The following is a 19517-nucleotide window of genomic DNA, read 5'->3' on the forward strand; positions in this document are numbered from 1 at the left end:
AATTAACGCACCCAACTTAGCACGTCCGTTGCTCTCATAACATTTGCTAAGGACGTGCTGCTCGTATTTACCCACGCTGTTTCTTAACAGTTCACCTTCAGAGTTTCTCTGGGGCGCCGTGGAAGTGTTTGTTAGGACACAGTTTGTGTGTCAGGATGTTTCACAGGAGTAAAAACATTAAAGACTTACTGAACATTGTCCCGGGGAAACGTCGCCTCGGTGCGTACAGGTTCCTTCCAATCTTTTTCTGTATCGGGGGAATCATGGAGTGGATCATGATCAACGTGAGGATAGGACAAGAGACTTTCTGTAAGTGTAAGCCATGGGTTCACTCAGCTAGTCTAACCGACACGTTGAGTATCTATTTAATAGATAAGTTAGCTAGTTTTAATAAGTTAGGCTAGCTGTGTTAGCTGACCTAGCAAATGTTAAAGGACAAATAAAAGGCGCCAGTGTGCTCTTCTTTTGGTTATATGCTAGCTACCGGTTTGGGAAATTACTCCAATGCTTGTGGTCAGTGCTTTCATACACGTGTTTACCTCGAGTTTACAGTGATCTTGACACACTTGAGAGTGCCTACAGTCAGTAGTTACTAGATAGTTGTAGGTACCTACGGTGTGTACCAACACTTTTGTCGACCCTTCCAAACGGGTCTAAAAGCAGTCTAATCAGAGAAGAGTTCCCATGTAATCCCATCAGAATCAGATGATTTTTTATCAATGTTATTATATGTTAACAGTATGAAAACTGTGAGTTACAGGTCCTTCCAATGGGAGGCATTTTTGAGCTTTCATGAATTCAGAAGGAGGAGAAGAGGCCAACATTACATTTTCAGAGCTGAAAAACAAACACACGTTTTATTATGGAATAATTATCCCAAATTACTGGAGATAACTATGTCGTAGAACAAATGGCACCAATTTAATGCGTGTGACACAGAATACGCTAAAGATCAAGTGTTTTTAAGCAAACTTTAAAAGGGTTTGGTCACCCTGTTGGATAGATGGCTATTCAAACCAAATTAGGCCATTTGCGGGGCCTATCTTCTACTGGGATTCCTACTGGGCCAAATCCATCCAGGTTGCCAGTCTTTTGCAGGGCTTACACACACAGAGACAGAGCGGCTCACATTAACACCACCACCAGTTAACCTAATGTGAATGTCTTTGGACTGTGGGAGGAGGTCAGAGTTGCCAGAGGAAACACACAGGCACCACACTACAGACTCCACACTGAAAGGCCCCAGTTGGCCGGTTGATTGGAACCTTTATGTTTACAGTCATATAATCAAGAAATCCTCATGTTTTGGAGGCTTGAGCTGACCTCCTAAAGAAATTAAGCAATTGTGAAAATATTCATTTTCTTTTAAGGGCAATGTGGTTAGCTCTGTTGTCGCAGCAAGGAGGTACTGTGCTTGAATCTAACCTGGGGCCTTGTTCTGTGCAGTTTCTGTGTCTGCATTGTTTTCCCTGTGTGTACCTCAGTTTCCTCCCGCAGTCCAAAGACATGTGTGTTAGGTTAAATGGTGATTCTACATTAGCTGTAGGTGTTAACAATTGTCTGTCTGTATGTGTTAGATCTGCAACAGATTGGCGACCTGTCCAGGGTGTACTCCGCCTCGTGCCTTATGACAACTGGGACAGGCTCCAGTAATTATTGTAACCATAAGATATTAATGTAGAAACAGTGTTGTAATGTTATATCTGGGAGCTTTTTTAAACCACTATCTGCTATAAAGCAGTAGTATATAAACAACTTATTTTTTAAAAAATAAATAACTTTGTTTGTGAAATATTAATCTTTAAATAACTAGTAACCATCCATTAAATGCATGTAATACTCTGTGTGTCCCTTTGAAATGTGGTAATGTTGTAGGTGGTCCAGTTAAGTACTTGAGTACAGTGGTTAACTAACAAATGCACTTGAAAGAACTATGGTGTCAGAATCACTGGAAAAACAAGTTTCCACCTAATTATACGAACACCCACTCAAGTTGGAAAAACAGGTTAAAGACTAAAAAAATGCTGATGCACATGTTGCTGTGTTATTGATATATACACAAAACATGGAAGTTGTCAGTAAATGTCCGGGTGAGTGCAAAAATGTTATAATCTAATGGTGCAAACTGTTTTTTTTTTTTTCTTTTCCTGCTAACATTTAATTTATAATATGTCCAGGTAGAGTTACGTAGGTTAGTTAGTTATGGGGGGAACTATTTTCTAGCTGAAGAAAATGGACCATCCAGTGAATGCATGAAAGCAGGGAACATTTGTCACAATGCTAGAGATAGAGTGAGCGGGGTCACTCAAAGACTGAAAAGAAAAAGGACTCCAGTGTGTTTTTACTCTCACTAAACCCATTTCTCATTATTCCAGATGTGCTGTCAGAACAAAAAGGGCTCAAATCCTCTTGTGTTTAAAAAAAAAAAAAAAAAAAAAATCCACCCTGCACATATTATCCTGTGATATTGAGAGGCCATTTGGGGACAAAAGAAGTGTTTTTCTCTACTGAGGAGAAAAAACTATTCCCTGTGCTGTTTGTCAGCTTGGCAGTCATTTTGTTATAGATATTAGATATTGCCCAGATTGCTTAGAAATTCTGCTGGATAATAAAAACAGACATTTTCACTTGCAGTAGCAGAGGGAAAAAGGAAACACCAACTTTTTCCACCTGCCTCTGCAAGTGAAAATGTCTGTTTTTATTATCCAGCAGTGGAAAAAAAAAAAGGTGTTTTTTCCTTTTTTTTTTTGAGGGGGGGGGATTTTTTTTAATATCCGGAACCCTGGAACTGCCCCACCTGAGTGGTATGCACTCATTACTAATGTTATGCGGTTACATGTGTCTTTCTTTCCTTCTTCAGCAAGCCAAAATATCTGCTGTGCATGCTCACTTTGACACTGACAGTTTAGTAGCATAAACCAGTGTGTTTCTTACCGTGACACATAAACTGATAGTTGGCACATTTTCAGTTAGACATCAGTGTCAAGTATCCAGAATGCTTTCTCTGTGCAGTTTTTACTGGAGACACATTTCAGTCTTTTGAATCTGTTTTCTTTCCAGATGATGTCTACAGAAGAAAACAGTCAGAACGAGAGTACCAGCAAAAGATAGCAGATGGATTGATAGTTCTCAATCAGTCTCCAGCCAAGTGAAAGATGATGATTGGATTAAATAAGGACTTGACACGTCATCTAAAGACAGTGTGGGACACCCATGCAATTATGAATGCTGCTAAAGAAACGAGTGAAAAGCTGATGGTGCAATGACTTCCAACATGCAGGTTTTATTATTTGTATAGTGTTCATTTGCAGCACTGCAGTATAAAGCAACAGGGTAGAAGAATCCGTTTCAGAAAGATGAAAATAATAACGACAAAGGCATTATTTGTTTGTGGAAACCATATTGAGATCTCATCGTTGTAATGCCTCATATTTTTAAAAAAAACAAACATTGCATAGCACCAGCTAGAGAAACCATCTTCGCCATGTACCAACTAAAAAAATGACTAAAGGTGTTTTTATTTTGGATATTGCTTTTAAACAAAAAACACACTGTTTCATTTGTTGATCAAATCTTTTTGTTATAAAATATTTCTAATTGTGTAAGTTTTCAACTGTGCGATATATGTATCACTATAAAAATGTCGCTTAAGAACTTTATTTTTCATTATTTATATTTTTTTCTGTGCACTAACTGTGCATCTTAATCCCACTCTCCTTCACTTTACCAAGAACTCACTAGAGCCCGACCGATATATCGGCCAGCTGATATTATCAGCCGATATTGGCTATCTGCCAATACGTGCATAGCGACACATTTCATTAACAAGTAAAGAAGAGGCATTATGTTGTTGCATAGCTTGGCCATCAGAGGACACACCCCAACTTTCCTGTTGGCAGCATATGTTCGAAATGTGATGAACACAACAGCCAGCTGATTTGAGCAGAGTCGGGCAGAATGTAAATCCACAACTTTGTCACATTAGTAAGGACTCATGAATAACTAGAAATAAGAAATGCCAGGGAAATCTTTGTTTTGTCTGCCCAAAAGGAAAAAAAATATCGGCAGATATATCAGATTTTTAAATATCCAATTATTGGTATCAGTTTTAAAAATCCTATATTGGTCGGGCTCTAGAACTGACTCACAAAGTCTGCCTCAGTTTCTTTTGTGTTTCACTTGTACCAGCCAATAGGGAGAGACTGCAGACAGATGAAGCTGTTAGGGTGCTCCGACAGCTTCAGGGGGTTCCCATCCAGTCTCACCTCGTACATGTTGGTCCGAATGTAGTGGCTTGTGTTTCCTTTGCAGAACGTCTCATCTGTTATTGTTGAGATGTTGTTGTTCTGCAGGAGATCAATTCAAGAACACAACCTTGGCTACAACTTCCAGACAGAAAACAAATTTCATTTCTTCTGCAGTTTTTTTTGTTTGTTTTTTCAAAATAAATAACAGATGAACTTACATGCAGATGAACAACGTAAAGAGACTCTGGAAGATGGGGGACGGCTGTCAGTTCATTGTCTCCGAGATAAAGGTATGCCAGTCTCGTGAGTTTCTGCAACAACACAAGGCCACTATTTAACATGCGATGATGATTTCTGCAGGGGTTTAACATTAGGCATTTACTTGCCAACTTACTTTAAAAGCATTTGCCTTTACACCCTGGTTTTTAAGCCTGTTGAAATTGGCATTAAAAGTTACTAGCTTGGATGGCAGCATGGGAAGTTTGGTCAGTCTGTTTTCTGCGAGTTTGAGCTCCTCAAGATTGGGAAGTTTTGAGAAAGATCCGTCTTCTATCTCAGAGATGAGATTCCCAGACAAGTCAATTCTTCTTAAAGTAGCTGAAAAATGCAAATAATGGAAGTAAAAACTTAAGAGGAGAAGAATACTTCAAAGGATTTTTAAAATTATTAGTATTGTTTTACCTGTGTCTGCAAAGTCTTCCCTGTGTATTTTTGTGATTTTGTTGAAGCGAGCATAGAGATACGCCGTTTCTTTTGGCAGGGTTGGCACGGCTGACATGTCAGGGGACACGTCCTCGCAGTAAACTGATCCACTCAGACAAACGCACAGTAGACATGTTGGCAAAACTGAAATGATCACACATCTTTTCATCATATGGCATCATTTATATACACTTCTCAAAACAACCCCCCCCCCCCCCCCCCCAAAAAAAAAAAACCAACAACCCCAAAACAAAAGAAAACAAAGATCCAGCAAAACAAAAATAAATGTGGTGTACACACAGGTCCTTTAATTAGCTGCAACTAAACTAGAAACAGTTGTGTATGCACTTGAAAATGCACTGCACCTAGTTTAGCCGAGGACACTTGATCAGTCCCATTATTACGTAACATGAGCTTTAGCTCCATTCACAAAAATGTGGAAGAATGCCTTTGCAAGTGTTGCATAATCAGCTTTGAAAGAGTTGTGGAAAACTTTTTTTTTTTTTTTAATAAACCTTACCTTCTGCTTTTGGAAGTACTCCACCATCAGTATCTGTGTCTTGCAGGACGCCATAGTCCGACGCACGTACCGTAGCTTTCTGCAAAAAGAAGAAATCATCTCAGTTAGCTCTCACTTTTGTGCATATCGTCCTTGAAGATAGTTTTGAACCTCCCCCCAAAGCTTTCTTACTGCAGGTGTTCTTGCTTCCATGTATTCACCCTTTGCTGCAGAAGACACTATCCATGGGAGCATTACATATGTGAAAATTAAAATCCTTAATGGTATCATTGTGCCTCAGTGGCTGGAGAGAGGAGGACAGAGCTGTCTGCTAGGCTGAGATCTGGGGTACATCTGAGAAGGAAAATTTTCCATCCACTTTTATTAAGCTGCCAGCATACTGCTGAGTAAGAAAAGGAAACTAGTTTTAACTCAATACACGCTGTATTTGTGTCACATCGACTGGTCCGGGTCACTCTTTAAGATTATGTCGCCTTATTTCTGTCCAACAGATGAGCATTTAAAGCTCGATGGGGATGTAAGTGATGAAAACTTTGGATCATAAGAAAACCATTGAGTAAACCCAATGCATGAAACAGTTAAATTCTGTGGGTGTCACTGCTGTTCCTGGGGGAACAGCTTGGTACTGGATGAAGGTATTACATTTGAAAAACTGATTGATTTACCAGCAGTGAAGCAGAGAGAGCAAACTGTTGAGTATCTTTTTACTTGGATTGTTTTCCATCCATTTGGACTGCTTCTTTATCAGAAGTGACTCTCTTTCTGAATAACTGCTGTGGTTGAGGTTATTGTCCTGTGCCTGTCCACTAAAACGTGTCCCGATCAGTTCTATTGATTGTTTGATCACAACAGCTTGCCTTAACTACAGCCTCGACCTTTCACATAGTTTGATAGTTACTGTTCCATCATTTACTAACTTAACTTCCAATAGATCAGACTCTCCAAATTATTCTAAGCATACATCAGATCAGTCCGTTGCAGAAGCTGCTCCTAAAACCATGAACAGCCAGGTTCTTCAAATTAGAACCTAATCTCCCCCCCAAAAAACATTACTTCTTTGTTTTTTAAATAAATCTAAGTTTAAATCTAAGTTCATAATGATTAGAAAAAATGGGATTAATTAATTCCTTTTTTTTCATTGAGCAAAGATTTGTAAATTTTAATTTGACACGTAAAATGAGATTGCTGTAGACACACACACGCATGCACACAAGTACGCAATGGAGTCAAAGGAGCTTGCAAAGAAAAGCGTCTGGACTTCTTTAAGTTACTTGAAGACGTTTCACCTCTCATCCGAGAAGCTTCTTCAGTTCTAAGGTCAAATGGTGCAGAGTGCCAGATATAAACCTAGTGGGAGTATCCCCCCACAGAGAGACAAAAGAACCCCCTGATGATCCTCTAATCGCCTGTGCCAAGGTGTGAAACTGGGTGTGGGTCCCAATCAGCCAGAGTTTCGGGTGAGTTCATTGTGAAACCTGGCCCCACCTTATCATGCGAATTCCTGAGATCAGATGGCCCAGGATGTGAGTGGGCGTTAAGGCGTCTGGAAAGGGATCTCAAAACTGGATTATAGATGGCAGGAGAGTTGGTGTCGTAAACCCCCGCCTCTGTTCAAAGATGGTCGCTCACAGTGGACATAGATGGCTTCTTTCACTCCTCTTTCAAACCATCTGTCCTCTCTGTCCAAAATGTGGACATTGGCATCCTCGAAAGAGTGTCCTTTATCCTTAAGATGCAGATGGACTACTGAGTCTTGTCCTGTGGAGGTGGCTCTTCTGTGTTGTGCCATGCGCTTGTGAAGTGGCTGTTTGGTCTCTCCAATGTAGAGGTCTGGGCATCTGGAGAGACCAAACAGCCACTTCACAAGCGCATGGCACAACACAGAAGAGCCACCTCCACAGGACAAGACTCAGCAGTCCATCTGCATCTTAAGGATAAAGGACACTCTTTCGAGGATGCCAATGTTCACATTTTGGACAGAGAGGACAGATGGTTTGAAAGAGGAGTGAAAGAAGCCATCTATGTCCACTGTGAGCGACCATCTTTGAACAGAGGCGGGGGTTTACGACACCAACCCTCTGCCATCTATAATCCAGTTTTGAGATCCCTTCCCAGACGCCTTAACGCCCACTCACATCCTGGGCCATCTGATCTCAGGAATTCGCATGATAAGGTGGGGCCAGGTTTCACAATGAACTCACCCGAAACTCTGGCTGATTGGGACCCACACCCAGTTTCACACCTTGGCACAGGCGATTAGAGGATCATCAGGGGGTCCTTTTGTCCCTCTGTGGGGGGATACTCCCACTAGGTTTATATCTGGGACTCTGCACCATTTGACCTTAGAACTGAAGAAGCTTCTCGGATGAGAGGTGAAACGTCTTCAAGTAACTTAAAGAAGTCCAGACGCTTTTCTTTGCAAGCTCCTTTGACTACGATGACCTGGATGACTGAGAACCTTCACAGACATACGCAATGGAGTGACAGGCCTTAGTACAGTAGTTGTAGAACATCAGTTATTAGGAAAAAAATAGGTTACAGATGTAATTATCTGCATAATGATTTAATAGAAAAAGTATTATTAAACTTGCAATTTTAAGTGCACTTATGCAACACAGCCTGACCTCAGTTTCTACTGGAGTTGGGACAAAAATGATCTTATATGACTTAAGAAGGGTGGAGATGTGCACACAGAGCCATTGAAGGTGGAGTGTGAGCAAATAGAGGAAACAGGAGTGCAACTAAGAATAATAAATACTATTTTGCTGTGAAAATAACAAGACTGGTTATACTGTTGTGTTGACATTTACTTTATTAACACAAACAATTGCTTTAAAAATATGTAGAAGATGAATAATTTTTTACATATATAGAAAATTTACATTTATATTTATATCTGCTGCTATTAACCTCAGTCGTCAGTTTGGTTATCAGGTTCAAGCAAGCGCCTGCACTCATTAAAATCTTGACTTGCTCAAGTGCCCTTGAGAAAAACGCTGACCTTGACCTTTGATCATCAATATGGAAAGTATTATTTTGTTTCTTTGTTTTAATTTAAACCCACATGACCCTCCAATTATCTGATCATACATGTCTATAGTCTTGTAACCCATTTAAATGGTAAAGAGGGCTCCTCTCGTGCGGATAATGTTTATTTTGGCTGAGTACTAAATCACAAAATCATCCAGTTGGCGACTTTCACATATACATTTAGCTTGTATACATATATAAGCTGAATGCATATATATGTCAATACTGTAGCAATGTAATGCAAGAGTATCAAACAGTTGAATTAATTCTGAATAAAGAAATACGCTTGGATCCATTGATTGCCTTTACCGTGTGAGCAGAGGCTGCATTACGTAAGGCAGATGTGCGGTGAGAAAAGAGGAAACAGAAGTGCCCGTGTAGCGGAAGTGGTACTGCCCTGAACGATACGCTAAGTGAGACGGAGGACGGAGGCTGAATCGTCCACAGAGCGAGCGAGAAGAAGAAAAAACAGTAGGATTAAAAGTCACCGCAATCGTAAGTGCAATAACCTCGAATGTATGAATATCGCATGCTAACACTAGGTTTTCATTGGTAGCTCGTTGTTCGAAAGCCTGTTCTATCGTGTTCGTTCGAATCCCACTGAGAAGCGAAACATAACGGCTAGCTCGGTTGGTGAAAGGCTAAGCTAGCGTTAGCTGCTAGCTTGCTAGCGGACGGTGAGATTCCGTGACACTTTGTTCTGACAGGCTCGGCAACCAGGGCGGGCCCTGCTACAGCTACTTAAAACGAAATCAAAGCGAAAGTAATACGGTGCAGTTCAGTATTCCCCTTCGTAATAACTACTTAAAATAACAAATATTAACTGCCATCACCCAAACCGCGTATTTTTACATAAAAATTCGCGGTTGCTTTCGCTGGCCTAGCCGTGACTGTTAGCGGCGATGCTAGCGAACTGTTAGCTGCCACATTCGTTTTTTCCTACTTTGGTTATCGCGCATACGATAGTTTAGCGGCTATAAATATGAACGAAAAATAAGAAGTCTTCTAATATGCACTGTCGTATTTGTTAAGCCAGTTTAGCCGCGATTTAGAAAATCTACTATCCTCGCTAGCCTTGCTAGCAACATTGTGGGAGGGCATTAAACATGACCCGGGAAGGCTTCCGCTGGTACAGCAAGTGTCGGTCGAAAGAACGTCAAGCGAGCCAAAAAGGCAGCAGAGCAAATAATTATACACGGTTTGACATATTTAGATATGCGAAGAGTTCTGATTCAACTCGTGAATATGAAATTGGGTTGGGACGGTAAGGGCGAAGCAGGGTTAGCTAATAACTTGGCTAGCGGCTAACCATAGCAAGAGATGAGTGTGGTTGACCCACTTGCCAAAGAGCCCAGTTCACAAAGCATACCCTGTGAATTGTCATTGAATTAAGTGTTTTCATCTGTTAAGACCAGGTGTGCCACGGCAAGGTGAAGCAAGTTCGTGTGAACTAAGATAACGCACACACCACACAGGTGTGAATGGCTAATGTGCCTGAAACATTCTTTCTTGTGTTTTGGTGAATTGCAACTGTAGCTGTTTCTAATATTGTCTTGTTTTCCCCAGTCTAGAAAATGGATAAGAGCGACCTGGTACAGAAGGCCAAGCTTGCTGAGCAGGCTGAGCGCTATGATGACATGGCTTCAGCCATGAAGGCAGTGACAGAGCAAGACTCTGAGCTGTCAAATGAGGAGCGCAACCTTCTCTCTGTTGCCTACAAGAATGTTGTAGGAGCGCGCCGCTCATCCTGGCGCGTTATCTCCAGCATTGAGCAGAAGACTGAGGGCAATGACAAAAAACAGGAGATGGCACGTGAATACCGGGAGAAGATAGAAGCTGAGCTGCAAGAAATCTGCAACGATGTGCTTGTAAGGATTTCTCATTATTCAGTCCCAATTTAGATTCTAGTGAAAGTGGTACGTGTTATTGTGAATCTGAACAAACCTTTATTGCTGTTTTCAGGAGCTACTGGACAAATTTCTCATTGCCAAAGCATCTAATCCTGAAAGCAAGGTGTTCTATCTGAAAATGAAAGGCGACTATTATAGATACCTGTCTGAGGTTGCGTCTGGGGATAATAAGAAGAGTAAGTGAAAACACAGTTTACATCATAACTTTGTTTTACTGCAGTGTCCTTTTGAAGAGTGGTGAAAGAAACTTTAAGTTAATCAATAATGTGTAATCTGAAATCCCTAAATGTGTTGATTTAAAAGAGCAGAATCATGATGCTTTTTATCTGATTTTTTTTTTTTTTAAATTATTGTTCTGTCAACAGCTTTGTTTTCAGCAACAGCTGATTGCACTTTTTAGCAATAAAAAAACCCTCCAAATAAGAAACCTATGTAGTTGAACCTGACATACTTGAAGACAAGCTGAAAAGGCCAGAAAATTTTGTGGCCGGTCTACAGTAAATGCAGAGATGGCACCATGTGGAATAAGAAAATTTTGCCATATTAATGAATGTTACAATACAGTTTGAGATTATTCATAGTCTAATTTTTCTGCTTTTAAGTTGCTGAAAATTGGTTCATTATAGTTTTATTTATTTTTTTCCTTATGCTTTCACAGCTACAGTGGATAATTCCCAGAAGGCGTACCAGGAAGCTTTTGACATTAGCAAGAGTGAGATGCAGCCAACACACCCCATTAGGCTTGGCCTGGCCCTCAACTTCTCAGTCTTCTATTATGAAATCCTAAACAACCCGGACAAGGCCTGTACCCTGGCTAAAACAGTATGTACTCTGGCTTACATGCATAGCTTTAAAATGTCTTGGAGCTTTTTAACAAATGAATTGGGGGGGGGGGGATGGGGAGAAAAAAACCTAAAATATATATTTTTTGGTGCATATTTAATTTATTACTTATGGTGTAAATCACAACAAATGACTCTTTTCAGGCATTTGATGAAGCCATTGCTGAACTTGACACTTTGAACGAGGATTCCTACAAAGACAGTACCCTGATAATGCAACTACTAAGGGACAACCTGACTGTGAGTTTTAAGTTACACTGTTTGGTTTCAGATTGATGCGGGCATATCTGTCACAAGGCACTCTAACATTTGTCCTCTGTGTTTCCAGCTGTGGACATCAGAAAACACGGCAGATGAGGGAGAGACCGAAGGAGGGGAAAACTAATGGAATTGCACTGTTAATCCACCTACACTCTTTATCTTAAACACAGACAGCTTATATACATCCCCCTCCACTCCATCAGCCCCTCCCACTTCTGTATGACAAGCAGCCTGAATTGCTTCCGACCAACTAGTTTACCCCTCTCAGTTCACTGTGAGGTGACAGGGTAATTTTTTCAGTTGTTAGCAGATTCAGTCACTCTGTGGAAAATGTGTTGATTAGCAAGTTCACATTGCTGTTTTTTTTTTGTTTTGTTTTTTGGTTCTTTGTCAGCTTTGTGCAAGTCTGCGTGTGGCAAGCGTGAGTGGATGTGAGAGGTTGTGCGTATGGTCTGTGGTGGGGAGGGGGGGTATTGTGAAATCTAATCGTCCTTCCAAAGTCCTTGGTCCCCTGCTAGTTGTGCATTTTTCATCCCCCCACCCATTATTTTTTTTTCTTTTTGTTACGTTTATTATTTGTGATTCCTTGTGATATTTACAGGTTTTATTGTATGGTAATTAAACTGGCAGTTGATTTCCACCAAACACTGTGATGGTAGGCATTCCATTTGCTTCACAAGCCCCCCTCCCAAAAAACGTTTTTTGTTCAAATTCTCAGACATACAATCCTGTATTCAACTAACTGCAATTCTGCTGTGGGCTCATACAGAAAGGAGGCAGGCTGTATTGTGACACTGACATTTTGGTGTAATGCTCCTTGATCATGTTCACAAAATTCAGTTTAAGCTCTGAGGGACCCCTTAAATTTGTCATGTTCAATTTAAGACATTCCACATTATTAGGCTTTTTGGAAAGGCAGTGCTTTTTTTTTCATTTTGAACTAGGTATGGGTTGTCATTGTAGTTTTACTCACTGTTCAGGTGCTGCTTGACCTCAGTACAATGGAAATTGTATGTGCGTAAATGTGGTTCCATGTATTTTGCAAGATTGACTATCATCTGTATGTAAAACCTACAGTAACCTTTTATTGATGTTAATTGAAAATGTCTTACCACACTGTATCAACCCTGCTTGCAAAATATTCCTCTTAAAGCGGTTGTTTTCTCCAAAAAATGTTTTTGTGCCTGGCTTTCTCTTGCAGCTTTTTTTTTTTCTTTTTCTTTTTTCTCCCCCATTTAGACAGCAGCATCTGCTTGTTGATGAAATCTCACAGAGAAAGAGTTAAACCATTTATTAAAAGGAAATAGTTAAATATTTATTAGTCTTCGCCCAGGTTCATCAATCTGCTGTTTAAAGGTAGCTGATGTTAACGGATTATCTAAAATCAGGTCTCCTTAAAAGTGTTTAGAAGGCCATTTCATGACTTTTGAAAAGAAACTCAGTGTCACAATACCATGTTATCACCACTACATTCCACACTCTTGTAGTTGAAGACACCATTCCACATTATAGCTGACAGTCTGTTTACTCTGGCAGTGCTCCAATGAATTGATATAATTTGTTGGGGGAAAAAAAAATTCATGTCAGTTTATTATTATGCTTGATGAAAATGCAGTTAGTGAATGTGGAACGAAGCCTGTCTGTATATCAGGTATCTACTTGCTTTGTTTTTACTGACAAGTCTTAATGGCTAAAATTTGCTTCTGTAACAGTCTTATTACCCAGTGCACACACGTGGTTGTGAAAATTTAGATTAGCTATTAAAAAAAACGAGAAAAGCAGTGACGAAATGGAGATAAACAATGGTTGGTGTAATTCTAGCTTTGTGTTTATGTATCTTAAAACCATTCTAGTTTCACTCTACATGTAAGAAATAGGAACGTGTCAAAACCATCCAGTGAAATAAAGTTTCGTTTAAGATAACAGGCAAATTACGTCTTCATTTTTGTTCACCAGGTATATTTAAAAATTAAAACGTAAAACAAAAGCCTAAAAAAAACTCAGAAATTGAGCAAAAAGGTACGTGAGGGTTATAATTGCCCTCTTGTCTACAAGCAAAGGGCAAGCTAAATTAGATTAGCGCTTGATATGCTAATGAGAACTACTTTGCATCGCGGAGAGTGACGTGTATTTAATGTTTGTACCCCTCACAGCTTAATTGAAACTATTGCGCGGAGAGGAGGTGCAGGTGTTCAACGGCGCTAATTAAATCAAAACAAGCTCCCGCCCATGTGGAAAGTGTACCGACGAGCTGCTTAACGGGAAATCTCCAGTACGACGCAGTAGCTTGAAATGTAAGTTTATTTAGTCGAAGTCACACGGTTCCTCATCTTAGCTAACTTTGATGAATAGTTCAGAAACAAAGGACACAGGCGTCAGCTAATTTTACCGCTTAGCTTTGAATCATGTGCTACGTGTTAAAGTTTCATCACTTAAATGTTTACCATGTTAGGAATTTTTAGATTCCAAATTGTCCACATTCCACAGCTTTCTGTCTTGAAGTTGTCTTTGTATTAACTTTCGGATACACTTCAATATTTTTATGTTGGAGTACTTTATCCACTCAGACACGGAGTTAACAATTTACGTGCTTAATGCAAACCTAATTCAGTCAGGCCTGGAGCAGGGCCTGCAGATTCTTTCGTGTTTTGATTCACGTGTTGACATTTTGGAAGCTGTGTAGTTTGTGACACTGTTAAACTGCATCATGCAGATCTGTTTTTGTTATTCCTCCCACCCCTGTTTGAAATAAATGGTTTGAACACACGTAGATGACATTGAAAACACATTAAAATTAATTTCTTTGACACTAAATCTCATGGAAATTAGATAAAACACAGTTAAAGGTATTGATTTAATAACATAACACATTTAACATAATTTCTTCTACTTTTGAGTACTAAATAAAAACTTCTCAAACGTGATGTATTAACAAAGAAAACATTTCTGCCAATGCAGATCAGTACAATGAAGTGCATCTAATTTTAGCAGCACATTAGAAATGACTATAACAAGAAAAGAAACAAAACAAAAACAAGTCTAAATCACTCATAACTGTTTTTCTCCAAGCAGCTATTACCCAAAATGAACAGCAGTGGACCAGCATATCCTCTTGCTTCTCTGTATGTTGGAGACCTGCACCCTGATGTCACAGAGGCAATGCTTTACCAGAAGTTTTCTCCCGCTGGGCCAATCATGTCGATCCGTGTGTGCCGGGACATCATCACCCGCAGATCTCTGGGATATGCCTATGTAAACTTCCAGCAACCTGCTGATGGTACAGTACCAGTGTGGTTGATTTGTGACCTTTTGCTGCTCAGTGAATGCTATAAAATGTTAAGACTTGTTTCAGTCTAATGAGAGCAAACTTTTGAGGTGATTCTAAAGATCACTGTCTTCAGAGCTGAATTTAAAAGTAGGAAGGACACTACACCTTAAAAACGATCAGCAAATTCATGATAGTTGGGGTATTTGTGATGAGAGGTTAGTCTATAAAATGGCAGGAAAATCAAAGAAATGTCAAAAATTTCATAACTTTTCCTGAAAGAAGTCAGGAAAAATATCATGATTGAATAAACTAAATTAAGTAAACTAAATTATTAACCACATTTTAAACCTAAAGTACTGCAGAGTGGAATGAATTTACCACTTAAATTAGAGCATAAGCTTAATTCTCCATAGTGACACATGCAATGGAAACATAGTGAATATATGCTCCACTTTATTAGGTACATACTCCACTCCTTGTGGCAGGATGGATTTTAATGTTGTTTATTCCGAATTCTGACATTACAATCTGTCGTAGCGGAAGTCAAGGCTCATCAGAGCACGCAGTCTTCTGTTGTCCAGTGTTGGTGAGCCTGTGTGATTTGTAGCCTCAGTTTTCTGCTCTTAGTTGACAGGAGAGGCCCCTAGTTAACATGGTGTTTTCGCCCAGCTGTTGCTAACTGGATGGTTAGAGATGACTGTGTGGGGAAATTCCAGCAGATCACCAGTTACTTAAATCACATTTGTTTCACATTCTGATGCTCAGTTTGAACTTCGGCAGGACATCTTGCCCAAGTCTACATGCCTCCCTGCACTGAGTTTCTGCCATGTGATTGGCTAATTGAATGTTTACCTCAAGGAGCAGTTGAACAGGTGTACCTAACAAGACAGGGGACTGTATACAATATATATTATTATACATTTTTGTAAGTAATTTCTTTTCATTTTTCTGCTTTGTTTTAGCGGAGTGTGCCCTGGATACGATGAACTACGATGTCATCAAAGGTCGGCCAATCAGAATAATGTGGTCTCAACGCGACCCAGGACTCAGGAAATCTGGTGTGGGTAACATCTTTATCAAGAACATGGATGAGTCTATTGACAACAAAGCACTGTATGACACCTTCTCAGCCTTTGGAAATATTTTGTCCTGTAAGGTAAGTGACCTGGGCCGTCTCTCAGAGCTGAAGCAGCTGAAGTTGATGGTTACTGTGACTGACTAGAGTCTTCCTCCAAACACTGAGAGGGTAGAAATGGTAGATTTCAGAATCATGGACTTGTGTAATTTCAAAGTGCAGCACATATCACTTAAGTTATTAAAACCCATTTCCAAATTTTACTCCTCACATTCAGTTTGGTTAAAAGCAATTGTTTACATTGTGTTTGTAACATAGTACAGATGAATTTAGCGGGCACTTTTCAAAAGCTTTGTAATTTGCACCGATTATAATGTTTGTCTTGTAGGTTGTTTGTGATGAAAAAGGATCCAAAGGCTATGGATTTGTTCATTTTGAGACTCAAGAAGCTGCAAACCGGGCCATTGAAACAATGAATGGGATGCTACTGAATGATAGGAAAGTGTGAGTGAACTAAATACTCAATTGTTTACCACTGTTGTTTCCAGTCAGTGGTTAAATGTAGCCTACAAAAATAAGCTCAGGCAAAGATTAGAGCAGAATATGTACAAGGATCAGCCACAACATTAAACCACTGATACATCAAATTGTCTGCGGTTATGTGCTCCCTTTTTTATTTTCCTTTTTTTTTTCTTCATTTTGAGCTCATTTCAGTTTAAGGCTGAAATGAGCTGTTTTACATTATACATGATATAATGTGATCTGACATTTACACGCGCCAATGGATTTAATCAGAACTGTGTGACATCTGTAAAAACAATGACTAATTCACACATTTACAATCCTCTGTGGCTATCCTTTGTGGCTTTTCCGTGACTTTCGGTTCAGCAAAAAAGATTAACATGTACAAAACCAGTGCCTGATGGCCAAATGGCTCTCTGGAGACGAGTTTTACAATTCCAGAGTACATTGAATTTCGTTCATAAAACAGGCCCCAGTAGTTGCTGTAATTATGTGTTGCTCCTAACGTTTTTAAATGTGGGTGTTCACATTACTTGGTGGGGAAAAAGCAAGTCATTTTCAGTAGACGAAGCGATGTGACATTTCACATTGACACCAGACACTTGTTTCTGTGTGCTATGCTACAGATCAAACTTTAACTGTCATCAACTCTTTGTGTTTTTGTGTAGCCTGCAATGGTTGGTGAATTTATTTATTTATTTATTTTTGGAGGAGGTGTTCTTACCTTTAAACCACTACTGCAATATATAAAAACATTTTTCAGATGATTTAAGCCTGTTTATTTGGATCGAGGTCTTTTTATATGGAGCATTCCTATTCATTCTGATCTAAGGCTCCATGTAAACTGCCAAAAACCTGAAGTGGCACTCAGTGGCCCGGAGGACACACCGGCGTTCCTCAAACTTCCTATGTCTCAGTTCAATTGAGCACTCACAATCTGTGGCAAACATGGCTCCTTCCATGGAAGACACACTCAGGGATAGGTCTCATGATTATGTCCCAATGGGCCAGTTGTTTTGGCAGCATAAAGGTGACATACACAATATTAATCAGATGGTTTTAATGTTGTGGGTGATTTTTAAATATATTTTAACTATTTAAATTGTTAAATACTACTGAAGACTCCACATGTTTTGCAGATGATTTTTCCATGTGTTGTTGTTTTGTTTTTGTTTGCTCAGTCAAAAGGCGGGTAAACGGTTGGGATATGGCATTGTCAGCTCAAAGGCCCGTTTCCTGGGAGAAAAGTGTCAGTTGTATCTTCTTAGGTCAGTGAATAGGTAGGATATCTGTCTAGGTTTGTCTTTATCTGTATTATAAAATTATTTTAGGGCTAAGCAGGTAACAGTATTCATCACAAACGAACAAAGCTGTTTGTTTGCGATGTTCTTGATCTGTCCTAATCATTTGTCTTGTAGCCAAAGATAATTTAACACACTGTAATTAATTTCCTTTTATTTGTTCCTCGAAATGCTGTCTCTCTGGTTAACATTTTAAATGACATCTACAGATTTGTTGGCCACTTTAAGTCACGCAAGGAAAGAGAGGTGGAGTTTGGCAGTAAGGCTATGAAGTTCACCAATGTCTACATCAAGAATTTTGGTGAAGACTTCACTGATGAGAAACTAAAGGAAGTTTTCTCTGCATTTGGTAAGATAAAAATATTGTGAGCTTTTATTTTATTTTTTGTTTCTTTAGTTTATTTTTGATCACTTTGCATCTCGTGGTCTGGTTTTGGTCTCAGGGAGAACTCTCAGTGTACGGGTCATGAAGGATGAGAAGGGTCGTTCAAGAGGATTTGGATTTGTAAACTATGCTCATCATGAAGATGCCCAGAAGGTAGTGTAGACCAAGTTTCTGTGTGCACACAGATCTTACTTCTCCCAACAAAAGATCACATGGATCATAATGCAGTCACTGTACACCTTGAATGAATCCTGTTCAGGAGTGTTTGAGTTAAGTAGGTAGAAAAGGATGGCCTTTTTTTGAATTGGAAAATATAATGTTGGTAAAAAAAAAAAAGAAAAGTGTAACCTTAAATTCTTTGAGTATCATAGTTTTTGAATTTCTCTTGAAAAGGTACATTGCTTCTGAAATGTATTCACAGCATTTCACTTGATCCACATTTTTGTCATTTTATAGCCTTATTCCCTGTTTTGCAAAAAGTTTAGTTCTTTCAAATTTATTAAAAACAAGAAAAAAATATAAAAAGTACATAAATATTAAAAGCCTTTGCTCATTACTTTGTTGAAGCACCTTAGGTAGAAATTGCAGCCTCAGGTTTTTCTGAGTATGCTGCAGTCTTGGCACACCTATTTTTGGACAATAAGAACTTTTCAGTGGACGACTGTGGTAACCGGAAGGTTGCCGGTTCGATCCCCCAGCTCTGTCTGTCCTGGTCGTTGTGTCCTTGGGCAAGACACTTTACCCTACCGCCTACTGGTGTTGGCCAGAGGGGCCGATGGCGCGATATGGCAGCCTCGCTTCTGTCAGTCTGCCCCAGGGCAGCTGTGACTACAACTGTGGTTTGCCTGCACCAGTGTGTGAATGTGAGCGTGAATGAATAGTGTAATTGTAAAGCGCTTTGGGTGCCTAGAAAAGCGCTATATAAATGCAATCCATTTTGGGGTAGTTTCTCCCATTTTTCTTTGCAGAACCATTCAAGCTCCATCATGTTCAATGGAGAGCATCAGTGCACAGTCATTTTCAGAACTCTTCAGAGATGTCAAGTCAAGGACAGTCGCTAAGTAATACTGAAGCCACAGTTACATTGACTGTAGGCTTAGGGTTGTGGTGCTATTAGAGGATGAACCTTTACCCCAGTCCAAGGTCCAGAGTGCTGTGAAGCAGGTGGTCATCAGAGATCTGGCATCTAGTCTTCTTGTTCCTGTTGTTGAAAACCATCCCCATAGCAGGTGAAGGGCGGTACTTGGTTTTCTCCAGACATGATGCTCGGCATTCAGGCCTGTCTTGGAGGTCTACAGAAAATTCCTTGGACTTCACGGCTTGGCTTGTGGTCTGACACGTGCCTTTCCAAATCATGTCCAGTCAACTGAATTTACTAGGGGTGGACTTAAGTCAAGGTGTAGAAAGATCTGACGGGCGATCATGCCAGGAATTTCACGAAATTTCATGAAAAA

At 39.8% G+C, this 19517-nt stretch overlaps 4 protein-coding genes across 14 annotated transcripts in view; 3 read left to right on the top strand and 1 right to left on the bottom strand.

The window, feature by feature from the left end:
• Window positions 1–3588, top strand: uqcc5 (ubiquinol-cytochrome c reductase complex assembly factor 5). The gene is made up of 2 exons (XM_086277759.1): window positions 1–309; window positions 3061–3588. Exons 1-2 carry the CDS (start codon window positions 156–158, stop codon window positions 3150–3152), a joined length of 246 nt encoding a protein of 81 aa, XP_086133885.1. The 5' UTR covers window positions 1–155; the 3' UTR covers window positions 3153–3588.
• ognb (osteoglycin, paralog b) overlaps window positions 3067–19517 on the bottom strand; it is a 27431-nt gene continuing 10980 nt past the window's right edge. For 2 of the 3 annotated variants that reach the window (XM_086277752.1, XM_086277754.1), the window contains exons 3-7: window positions 5470–5548; window positions 4929–5093; window positions 4642–4844; window positions 4466–4558; window positions 3067–4346 (exon numbers count right to left, since the gene is read on the bottom strand). In XM_086277752.1, coding sequence (XP_086133878.1) covers window positions 4176–4346; window positions 4466–4558; window positions 4642–4844; window positions 4929–5093; window positions 5470–5548 — 711 coding nt within the window. In that variant the 3' untranslated portion in view covers window positions 3067–4175. Of the gene's footprint in view, window positions 4347–4465; window positions 4559–4641; window positions 4845–4928; window positions 5094–5469; window positions 5549–5640; window positions 5814–19517 lie in introns of those variants that run through there. The other variant, XM_086277751.1, reaches the window with a different exon arrangement.
• LOC147305953 (14-3-3 protein beta/alpha-like) lies at window positions 8839–13435 on the top strand. Of its 4 annotated transcripts, none has more exons than XM_086277756.1 (7): window positions 8861–8994; window positions 9910–9974; window positions 10066–10367; window positions 10462–10585; window positions 11068–11231; window positions 11396–11491; window positions 11580–13435. In XM_086277756.1, the coding sequence occupies exons 3-7, from the start codon at window positions 10074–10076 to the stop codon at window positions 11634–11636; spliced, it is 735 nt and encodes a 244-aa protein (XP_086133882.1). In that variant the 5' UTR covers window positions 8861–8994; window positions 9910–9974; window positions 10066–10073; the 3' UTR covers window positions 11637–13435. The 4 variants fall into 4 exon arrangements, with proteins under 4 accessions (XP_086133881.1, XP_086133882.1, XP_086133884.1 ...); XM_086277758.1 differs by having other exon boundaries at window positions 10071–10367; XM_086277757.1 differs by having other exon boundaries at window positions 8905–8994; window positions 9915–9974.
• The window catches only part of LOC147305954 (embryonic polyadenylate-binding protein-like), a 15181-nt gene continuing 9232 nt past the window's right edge, over window positions 13569–19517 (top strand). For 3 of the 6 annotated variants that reach the window (XR_015126641.1, XM_086277746.1, XM_086277750.1), the window contains exons 1-7: window positions 13569–13806; window positions 14585–14789; window positions 15743–15936; window positions 16244–16359; window positions 17559–17657; window positions 17888–18027; window positions 18122–18216. Coding sequence is in view for 5 of the 6 variants with exons in the window: in XM_086277746.1 (XP_086133872.1) it covers window positions 14597–14789; window positions 15743–15936; window positions 16244–16359; window positions 17559–17657; window positions 17888–18027; window positions 18122–18216 (837 nt within the window). In the remaining variant the exon portion in view is untranslated. Of the gene's footprint in view, window positions 13807–14581; window positions 14790–15742; window positions 15937–16243; window positions 16360–17558; window positions 17658–17887; window positions 18028–18121; window positions 18217–19517 lie in introns of all 6 variants that reach the window. The other 3 variants (XM_086277747.1, XM_086277748.1, XM_086277749.1) reach the window with 3 other exon arrangements.

The sequence above is a fragment of the Aulonocara sp. 'chitande type north' Nkhata Bay genome, linkage group LG20 (genome assembly GCF_057382095.1).
Source record: "Aulonocara sp. 'chitande type north' Nkhata Bay isolate Kocher_YH1m ecotype deep benthic linkage group LG20, A_spYH_male_GT1.1, whole genome shotgun sequence".
NCBI classification, from domain to species: Eukaryota; Metazoa; Chordata; class Actinopteri; order Cichliformes; family Cichlidae; genus Aulonocara; species Aulonocara sp. 'chitande type north' Nkhata Bay.

Bases quoted from the DNA above. Each gene is read 5' to 3' on its own strand.
- uqcc5 (XM_086277759.1), top strand. From the start codon at position 156: ATGTTTCACAGGAGTAAAAACATTAAAGACTTACTGAACATTGTCCCG. The intron at 310-3,060 runs GTAAGTGTAAGC...TTTTCTTTCCAG, and splicing joins GATAGGACAAGAGACTTTCT to ATGATGTCTACAGAAGAAAA.
- LOC147305953 (XM_086277755.1), top strand. From the start codon at position 10,074: ATGGATAAGAGCGACCTGGTACAGAAGGCCAAGCTTGCTGAGCAGGCT. The intron at 10,586-11,067 runs GTAAGTGAAAAC...ATGCTTTCACAG, and splicing joins GTCTGGGGATAATAAGAAGA to CTACAGTGGATAATTCCCAG. The intron at 11,492-11,579 runs GTGAGTTTTAAG...CTGTGTTTCCAG, and splicing joins TACTAAGGGACAACCTGACT to CTGTGGACATCAGAAAACAC.